General features: G+C 26.3%; 1 protein-coding gene across 5 annotated transcripts in view; it reads left to right on the forward strand.

The window, feature by feature from the left end:
• The window catches only part of how (protein held out wings), a 49,844-nt gene extending 43,169 nt beyond the window's left edge, over positions 1-6,675 (forward strand). For 2 of the 5 annotated variants that reach the window (XM_017912138.1, XM_017912137.1), the window contains exons 8-9: positions 1,006-1,133; positions 6,010-6,675. In XM_017912138.1, the coding sequence (XP_017767627.1) occupies positions 1,006-1,088 (83 nt within the window). In that variant the 3' untranslated portion in view covers positions 1,089-1,133; positions 6,010-6,675. The remainder of the gene's footprint in view (positions 1-1,005; positions 1,134-6,009) is intronic. The other 3 variants (XM_017912140.1, XM_017912139.1, XM_017912141.1) reach the window with 2 other exon arrangements.
• Positions 6,676-11,282: the final 4,607 nt, after the last annotated feature.

Raw genomic sequence — 11,282 nt, forward strand, 5'->3', positions numbered from 1 at the left:
ATATATATATATATATGCGTGCGTGTATACAATATAAATTAAGAATGTGCCAGAATTCTTCGATGTTAAACAATAGACAAAATGAGGAACCTGTTGGAAAGAACAGTTGAATGTATATTTTTTGTCCATTTATATATACAGGGTAATTGTAAAGCATTCGTTATAGTGAACTTCTCAAAAAAAAAGAAAAAAAAAACTGAAGTTTTGAAATGATAAGAGTGTTATAAACATATATGTCAAGATAAAAAATTCAAGGTAACTAATATAGTACCTCAAACGGGTCAAATCAGTGCAAATAAACAGACTAAAGCACGTGATACATTTAGCGAATCCAGCTGCTGTCTGGCTAACTATTGATGTCAGGAACGATATATTATTAAATAAACCCCCTTAGTACTTATCAGCAATATTACAAAATATCCATAAGTGATTTATATATATACACATTTACATTATTTACATTTATATTAACGACAAACAATTCCATTCTATAACAAAGAAATTAAATAGTTCGAACAGTCCCTTATATCATAATGTCCTGAAATTGCGAACACGGCCCTGTCTTGCCAAGATGATTATCGCGTGCACTTGTTTATATTACTGACTTGACTCGTTTGAAATACTATAAATACACGCACACGTATTCTATGTTTAGTGTTGTGTTTCCTTTTGAGGAAAAGAATATATTTTTCTGTTTCAAATTTGAAAACTACTCGATTAAACGCAAACTAATAGAAAATACAGAACTTGGTGATTGTGGTTATGTTGTATTTACACTCGTGCAAATGTAAGACATAAAGTATAGATGGAAATGTTGCGAAAACGAAAATACGAAGGAAAATAACAAGAAAATAAAGAATTGGTTTGCGTTTCGATCGTGAGTCTGTGGATAATTTTAATTTGCTGTTATTGTTTATAGCGGCAGTTAAGTGACCTGCCGAGGACTGGAAATGATAAATACATGTGGAAGCAGATGAATTATACACGTTTGTATGTTGGGGACAGGTGCAGCAGCCGCTGCAAAACAACGTAGGCACTTGGGTCAGATTCGCGAGCACCCTTATCAAAGGGCTGGTGCTTTGTCGTGAATCCGGAGAGCGCAATCGCAATACTGTACGCGCCTCCGCGAAAAGGTTAGTTTCTTCGAAACGTTCCATCTTTTGTATCTTATCCCAATAGTTATTTTTTTCTTAATATCCATATATCCGTATCCATGCAAACAGACATATTGTGTTATGTGAAGAGATATAGATATATAGATATCACATTGTTGTGCATCATATTGTATATTTCTTTTTTCTCATAGTTAATGCTACTCGCAAAAAAGGTTTCCTTTTTACAGGATTAATCGATTTTTCTTGAACTTTGCTACTTTTAACCGCGTCAATGTCAAAATACATAATCAATAACTTGTAACGAGAAACTCGTTTATTTGCTTGGAGCTAAGAGAGATAAGCGATTATACTGCAGGCGTATCGCATATTGAAGTTTCATGTGTCTTTTTATACGGCTAATTTTGTATTTCTATAAATTTATTAGAAACTTAGTCACCGTTATAGATACTTCTTATTATCTATATCTAATGTTTCGCAGGACGTTATTGTCTTTGTATAATGATTTAGTAAATTATTACAAAATTGCAAATATTTTATATTAAAATTGTTAAATTATATGCAAAAGCTTCAAGGTTCGAGAAAAATCATTGAAATTTATTTAAAAACACTTTTCTTTTATTATTCTACAACATCCTTTACGGTATTTAAAAAGTAATTAATTAATTTATTTTTTTACATATTTATCTATATTATGAATATTTAATCAATCAATGCGTCATGTTATTGTTAATTATTATTATTATTTTATCGGTAATATAATGTTATTTTAAATTAAAAGTAATAGATAAGCAGAATTTCTGATAGTTCAAAATTTCTGATAGTCCATTTTTTAGTATTCTTATTCATTATAAATATGTGATGAATTATAATTAATAAATTATAGTGAGATATTGGCGAGTTTTAATTTGCATATTATATATATAGCAAAGTAATATAATTAGTGTCTTTTTATAGGATATCTAACGTAAAATCAATTAATTAAATGAGTAATTAAATAATTTAGCTTCATTTTGATGTATAGAAACAAAAATATATGATTTTGAAGTAAAAATATTGCGTCTTGCATAAAGTAAAAACAAGGTAATGTAAAAACAACACTATAGAAAAATGTACAAATCAATTATTAATTTTCAACCTAGGAATATAGCATTAGATCTTGTAATATATATTTTATATGATAAAATAATTTGAATCTATATTTTTCACTAATTTTCATTTATTATATAAGTTATTTCTTTTCTTTTTTTAAAGCCAAATTTTTGCCAAAATCAATAAGTTAATTAATTATTTTTTAAGGATAAGGAATTTAATTTTTATTAATTTTAGATATAGTATAATAATATTTTTAGATTCTCTTTCATGCTTTTTTATAGGACTTATCATTTACATACGATAAATAATATCTATTTTGAATTTAATTTAATATTATTAAATTGTATTTCTATTGCAATTCCTAAATATAGATTAGAATTGTTTCAAAATTGCAAAATATATTAATTAGAAATATTCTTGTCTAGAATAAAAAAAATTATATAAGAATAGTTAAATGTTTAAATTCTGAATTTAAAAAGAATCTAATATTTGAAAAATTTTATTTTCACTCACTTGAAATATCTGAAGAAACTCGAAAATAATTTCGCTCTCTTTTGTTAATTTAAAATACAATTAAATTTCAAAAAATTTTCAAATCTACGTATATCTCGTATCAAATAATTTCAAACTTGTTATAAGCTTAAAAATATTCTCGAATAGTTGTATTTACTTGAAATCTGAGATTCTAATGACATTCAATTATATAAAAATTCATGAAAATAACTGTGTACAGCATTAAAGAATTTTATATATGTATGTGCTGTTTACAAACTCGATAGTGAGAACTCTAAAGTTTCAAGGTAATGTTAACTCCCCGCAATTAGGTGTATAGAGTAAACATCTAAGAAAGCTTTTTCGGTCCTCCTTTCTTTCTTGCATCACCAAGGAAGAAGATAAATGATCGAGAAATGACGGTATGGTATGGGTGCGCACCTACCCATTTTTTTTTACTTTTACACAATTTTTTCGCATTTTTATATTAGTGCTAAACAATCTTTATTACGACTATTAGAAGTCGAATAATAGTACCATTATCGTTGTCGAAGGATTGAAACAATTACCATAAGATAAACATAACCTAAAAACGAGAAATAAAAACAAAAAGGGAAAAAAAAAGTAAAAACATACGTTTTAAGGGTAAATATGAAGTACAGTTTTGGAAACAACGTTGTTATAAATAATTTAATATCTATATATATCTACCTACCATATAATATATTTTATATATTTATGAAAATTACCATTACAGTAATCTTTATTCAGAGACCATACATGATCACATATCAGAATTGGTAAATTTTTTGGCAACTTGTGCCTGTGGAACACTTATTCATTCCATTCACGTCTGCCTTTTTGTGCGTGTATATATACATACGTGTCTGCGCGTGCGTGTCGTACGCGTGTTTGAAATAAATACTTATGCAAAAATATGAAAGAAGTAGTTTCTTTATTTCGAACGAAGATGACAGGGGTGGTACTACGATACGATGCGAAGGCTTAAGCTGCAAGTGAGGAGTATATTCGAAGTACTTTGTCGTATTATTTTTCAACATCGGATGTTTCCGTTCCACCTGAATCCAGGATATCACTTATATCGCACGAAAATATGCAAATTTAGAAATATATGTACCTAAAATTTGCCTGTATATATCATATCGATTTAATCACAACATCTCTTCAATGTCCCGGGAGAAACTTAATCTAGACTAATTTTACCATTGACTCGAGTTATTTTTTCGACACGTCGTAAACAATTTCCTTTATTTTTTTCATGTAGAAATAAAATTTAATAATTTAATCCTTAAAAATGCATCCTATCCTTTTTTATGTATCACCACTAACAATACCACGCATAATTTATAATGGCACCTTTATTATAGAAGCGATTTCATTTTTTTACACGAAACGTATAACTATGCATTGTCTTTATAAAACTAACCAAAAATGCTCCACACGGCCAAGTTGACACTAACTTGATGTTTCTATTTACATATATCTTCATGTAGTGTATATAATATTTATCACGATAGTGTATACCCGCAGAGTGAAATATGCATAAGAACAGTATGGAAAATGTCCATTATTTTGACGCATTTAACGAATATTATACGATATGTTCGATTGTTTTTTGTCATTTTACGTATGAACAATAATGCAACATGTTTGTTATGTGTTCATTAGAAATGTTAATCATAGAATCATGGAGAATTTATTAATTTAAAAAAAAAAAAAAAAAAAAAAAAAAAAACAGGATAGGAAGAATAACAATAAATTTCATCGAGTTCAAAATTGAAACGAAAAAATAAATAAATAAATAAATATTGGAAATGTCTTACAACATTGTAAAAATAGAAAAAAAATTGTTACTATAATGTAAAAAATATTTGTTTAATTTAATAGTAGAAAGAAATACTTTTTAAAATATAAGACCAAAAGTATCATCCATAATGCTAGTTTAACAGGAATAAATTGTTGTATATGACTTCTATGCTAAAAGAAATATAAAGTAAGAATACTTATTTCGAAGGCAAGCAAGTGATTAGCTGCTGGAAAGCAGAAATTTTTGAATCGTTCAACCAACGTTACAGGTTTTCCTTTGTACATGTTTTGCTAGAGAATTAACGCTACGTATTTTATATAATATATACAAATCTTAACACTATGCAACGATATGCTTTTTTCAGAGATTGTACAATAGACCTATACCTTGTACGGCACGCGTGTAATTCATTGGCCTTTTGACACCTGCTTGCTGATAGGATATTAATCGTTATAGTTAATACGATTCACAGTAATAATATTGCTATAACTATGTATTTAATATCATACACACGAACAATGTCATTTATTTAACGCTACTATATGGTGGCAGGTGCACACCCAAGCTGCCTACAAAAAGATACAATTTTTGGGAAATAACGAAATCCTCGCATTTTGAATAACTAAAATCATCTTTATCATCTACTATTCTAAGACTGCTTTTTTTACACTTGTTTATGTCTTTAAATCGTTTCGTTTTAGAATTTTGTACACAATTTTTACATATTTATCTTCTCGACTATCCTAAGCGCGGGGAGGGCACATGATTATGTGAAACTTATAACCAAAATACATAGTTTAACCCTCTAATGATCGATCGAATTTTTCTTACAAAAAGGAATGCCATTTCTTGCTGTATTTTATGAATAGAAATTCGATGTGTTCATAACTGTTCTCGTGGAATCATACATATTGTAACAATAATAACTGAGCTTGCAAAAATGATGATATCCCAAATCATACACATGAAGTTTACGATTTCTCGGTAATTAGAGGGCTATTAATTGTAAACGATGAATGACAAGTAACGAAGTATGAGCTTCATTTCGTCGATATATAATATTCTGACAATGTTTCTATCACGTATCACGTTTTATATGAAATAAATGCTTATACACTAATATTGACCAAGAGGGAGTGCGAAGCAGTTGCTTGTTAATCGTTATCTGTTTTATTATGTTCTTCTAATGATAGTTTCATTTTTTTATTTTTTTTATTTTTTGTTTCTTATGTGTGAATGCAAACATTAGATCAAAAGAAAGAAATATCTCACTAGACGATGGTACAAGTGAAATTTTTTTTTTTTAATATAATTAAATATGAATAAATGTCCAAGGAAAGGCAATGCTTCCCACTAACTACATTTCTTTCAACTATCGAACTGTTCAAAAACTTAATGTTAACATGAATCGATCATAATTAAATTACTAACAAACTGTTTTTCTTTTCTTTCTTTTTAACCTTGGTTGCCCATGGCCTATAGGCTTGGAGTGCTAACAATGGAATCCACTCGCCCCGTGCTAACACCTGGACTCTGGAACAACATCCGCGTTCGATCGGTTCACCAACCAGATGACCACCTTCGCCGTTCGCATCACCAGCCCTGTTGTTCGTCAAGTTTATCCATCCTGTACCCTCTTCGTGTCTTTAAATTGTATAGCCTCGTTTAAATTGCTTTGCTCGTTTCGCTAGCGTTCATTTTTACTGACGTTCCGAACGTCAGACAGGTAATCAAGCCTCTGATTGTGAGTTACTTACCGACGAGAAGGGATCAATTCTCTACCTTCAGAAATAATCGTAGATGACGCCAGAATATGCGAAAAAATATCACCCGATTTGGTAGGAACACGGTTATGTGCGTCTTAGTTTTCAACGCGAACGAATGACAACTTTGAAACGTTTATTTTCCGTTTTATTCCGAAACAACAGTCACAGTTATACTTCTTAATTTTATTGCGTAGTGATTTAAACGAATGACCCACTACAAAATTAACACAATGCAAGTATAATTTATTATTCATTTTCTTCTTTCTTAAATGTAGTTATTTCTCTTTTCTCTAAGTGCATAGTTACTCGGTTACTATTTTTTAATACATTATGTGTGAAAATTATCGATTTCTTATCAGTCTGTTTAAATTTCGAATACTCTTGACATGATAAACCAGTCCGTTGAAATACTAACTTATTTATTATTAAGATACTAAATTTCAGATTTTCTCATATAAAACTTTTTACAAGGCGTGATATAACCAGAAAATGGTGGATTTTTAACACGGTGACATCAGATATTTGTTCAGAAACATTATTCATCAAACGACTTACGAAAAATCGCATATACATATATATGATTTGTAAACATCAGTACGTGTGTGTAAAAAATTTCTTAAGGCGCGCAACATTTTGAATTATATTTGATCATGAAATTTCGTGATATTTTTTATGAACTTATGAAATATCGTGATATGCAATAATATTGACTATTTTTTTAGGTATCGTTTTGATCAATTTTTTGTCATTCTTTGTTTATTAATTGTCTATTTTATTTACAGTTTAGAATGGCTACTCGTGAAACTTATTGTGTAACTTCGACGCCGCAACGTACTTTCTCTATACATATATACATAATAAGAAATGAATTTCAGATGATATACATTATGAAATACTCATACAAAAATAATACACATGAAGAATAAAATTATATAGGTTTGCCTTAAGAATTTTTAATATTTCGTAATATTTTATATTTTTACAATTACACATACTGTCCTTAATTAAATAATTGAATAATTAATTAATACTTTAATTAATAATATTTTAATTGATAACTTTGCTAATAAAAGTAATTATCTGATTACATACGTAATTAGAATTTCATATAACAAGTAGAAAATATTGTTTATGATTTTTGAAAGTTACTTTTTGAGTTAATCTATTAATAATGTAAGAATCTCGTTTTTCTGTTATATCACACCTCTTACACGACCTGTATATTAAAAATTTATTTTAAGGTCGTATGCGATATACATTTTTCTATTTAAAATACAGTTATCGCAGATTATAAAAACAGTTTTCTGCATAATGGTTACATCAAATTTTTAGTACTTACATCCTTATTAGAGCAATAAAATGAATAGGGAAAGAAAATAATATTATGTATTTTATATAACTTAGAAAATAATATGTCCATGTGTAATAGGTGCAATATAAAATCAAAATTTGTTTTCATTTTACTATTTTTTAAGTGAAATTGAATAGTTTGACTCAGGAAAAAGAACAGTTTGAGAACACAAATTTAAGGATATTTCTGTTTTAATGTTAAGTGAGACAGCTATTTACACAGTTAAAAATTTTATACCAATAATGGCATATTAATTAATTGTAATGTTAATACATACTGAACCATAACGTAATATAAAAATATGAAGTTTCACAGGTCAAATTTAATCATAAGTAAGATATTTACTAGATATTTTGCATCTGTTTCTTTAAATTTACAACTCTTATTAATTTTTGATCAAGAAATACTAAGGAAATCAAAATATCTCAATATGTTAATTAGGTATTAAGTATATGAAATGTCTCGTTCAATACATTTAGTTTGTTGTGTGGCTAGGAAGAATCTCCACTTTTTAACAAAAAAAATATAATACATTATTATTTTATAATTTGAAAATTCTATTATGTAAAATTACGGTGCAATTTATTTGTAAAATAATAGACTTTAATCATTTATTGAATATTTTCAATTTTGCTTATCTAGGTAAATTTGCATTAAAGAAACATCTTTTTTGATAAATATAGATTAAGAAAGATCGTTTTAAGAAATATTATTCTCACAAATGATGAGCAATTTAATTAGGACAAAGAACAACATGAAAGTTGTTTACTACCTTCGTTATTTGCAATATGTCTACATTTATAATGTTATATAAAGAAGTTATCTATATAGATGAGAGTGTTTATATGTGAGATTGATTTATTTACCAGTCAATATACCATTAGATATACAAAGAATATACTGTTGATTCTTTAGATTTGCCATATGTACATGTAATAATAAGAACTTTCTATCATGTTCATTTGTGTATATTTAGTGATCTTTGTAACATGCTTGTATTTTAAACAAGCATTTCTAACATTTTCGATTACCTTAGGACAGACAACTATTACTTTGTGTAAATAGATTGTATTTCATGGTTTAATTGTACTAAGAGTGATCTGAATTCTACTTAAGTTTATAGCTTAAAGTGGTATATTCATTATATTTTAATACACTATATAACTCAAAATATTATGCAAAAGAAACACAGACATTTTACAAAAGCACATAAGAATGGGGGAAGTTGAAAATTGATGAAACTTTTGCCGTGTATTTAGTGCAATAATAATATGATTAGTATATATACTCCTTTAAATAATTTTTAACATGAACACATTGTAGGAATATATTTTACAACCTATTTCATTTTAAGTAAATGTTTCAGCTTTGGAAATGATGAAAAAATTTATTTTGTTGTTTGAATATATAAAGTACTTTAATACCAAATGAAGAAAAAAAAATAATAACGACTATTTGTAGTGAATAATGCTAATCAGTGACCATTTATTAACAATCTATACATTATTGATTCTAACTGTAATGGTTTAAACATGTTTTATCATGCTTTTCTTTTAATGATAAAGGAAAAGAAATCGATTAAAGATGTCATAAATTTCAGTAATTGAGGCGAATTTCAACTAATAATCAACATAATCTAGCAATTTCTAGTAATTTGTAAAAACGAAAGTTATATATTTTCTTAAAAACTAAAAATTTTTAAGCTTAAGAGTATATCAATACTAATGTAGATTATAATCCACTTACATGTGATATTGGATTCAATATATTTGATATATATATACATATATATGTGTGTATATATATATATGTTAATTTCGGCAAAATTGTCTCTATCTTTTAACTTTCCCTTGTATTGTTAAAAAAAATTATTATATGTATGCATTGACTGTTTATATGTAGATGAACTTACATGTTTTTTAAGTCTTATATAATTGCAGGTACATACGCATACTACGTTATAAAATGCACATACAAAATTCCAAAAATATATATAAAAAAATCAAAAGATAATACAATAATGTATATTGTCCTGATAATTTAAATATTTTTTTTCAAAATGATTGTAACTAATTGAAATGATTGTATAATAATTATACTTAATTTTAATCATAGAAATAATTTTCATTTCTTTATTGTATCTGCAGAACTAAAACTTTAAAATGATAAGCATAGATTATTTAAATTGACACGTTCATATTAGTAATACTAATACATACTATTTTTGTTATTAGTATTATTAATAACCAATAATGACAAATACTAATTGATATTTGTTTACTTCTATTGTGTTTTAATTTTAATAACAGTATGCAATTTATGTCATAAAATATGTTATAAAATATTGTAAATGACTTTATCAAAATTATTTAAATTAAGAACTTATTGAGAAATGTAATAAAAGTCAAGAAGTAAACATTATTTCTAATCAGTAATTAATTGAATCAGCATGTGTATGTACCTTTATATGAACATACAAGTACATACATAGATTTATGTATGTATGTATGTATACAATTTTGTTAATAAGTATATTTGTATTTACTATTTACATTTATCGCAATAGTTGCTTAATTCTTGTCAAAATTTATTAAAATTATTTGTTTTATATTTTATTTTACTGTTGATATTTATGTCAACAATATAAAATATGTAGTAAGTACAGGTCAAAATATAAAATAATTTTATTTTCAAATTATCTGAAAGATTTGTTTATTAAATACAATTAAGGTTTTCCATTATTCATAACAATTTTTCTATACATGTTAGGAAAGAGTAAGAAGTGTTACTGTACAGGTATAGTAATAACACTTTGATATCTCAAGTACAAAAGAGTATAGTAGGTTTAAAAAAATTGTGTTCAAATGATACTAATGATATGTGAAGATAATATTAATTTCTTCGAATTTTATAAATTAAAATGTAATATCTAATTTAATTATATGTATGTATGATACTTTACAACATTATACAATATACTAAAGTTCTATAAATATTTACAATTTGATGCTAAGCATTCAATTATATAACAATATTGGATTTATCATATTGTGCATTTTATTTATAAATGCATTACAGACATTACATATTGTCACAGCTATTACTATTATCTGATTGTAACATAATTCATAAGTTGAACAAAAAGAACATTTTTCATTTTGATTGTGTTCACATAGTATATAGAAAAATTTTAATGTTGATGAATACATTAAACTTTGGTTTTAAATGGTATTTCTATGAATATATACAAAACCAATATCTTTGAAATATGACATGTAATCCTTGGTTTTATTACATGAAATCAGATTTTTTATATTAATTTATTAATCACATATGAAGACCATGAAAGAAAAACACAAATGAGTATTTTAATATTTAAAAGGCAAAAATCTCTTAAATTTAAAAATTCAAACCTTTTCTAAGTAAATGAAAAATTTATAGAATTTTGTAAAAAATCAAGAATACAATATACAAATAATGAATATTTTTGTAGTAATAAAGAAAGTGGTATAAATATATACCTATTTTTAAAATTAAATAGAAAATCAGTTTAGCAATATGGGACTATTTGTTAATGTAATAAACTTTAAAACTGCTCTTTTATAAAAAACGAAAAATGTAACTAACATGCCATATTT

The sequence above is a fragment of the Eufriesea mexicana genome, unplaced genomic scaffold (assembly GCF_001483705.2).
Source record: "Eufriesea mexicana isolate 0111107269 unplaced genomic scaffold, ASM148370v2 scaffold325, whole genome shotgun sequence".
Lineage (NCBI taxonomy): Eukaryota > Metazoa > Arthropoda > Insecta > Hymenoptera > Apidae > Eufriesea > Eufriesea mexicana.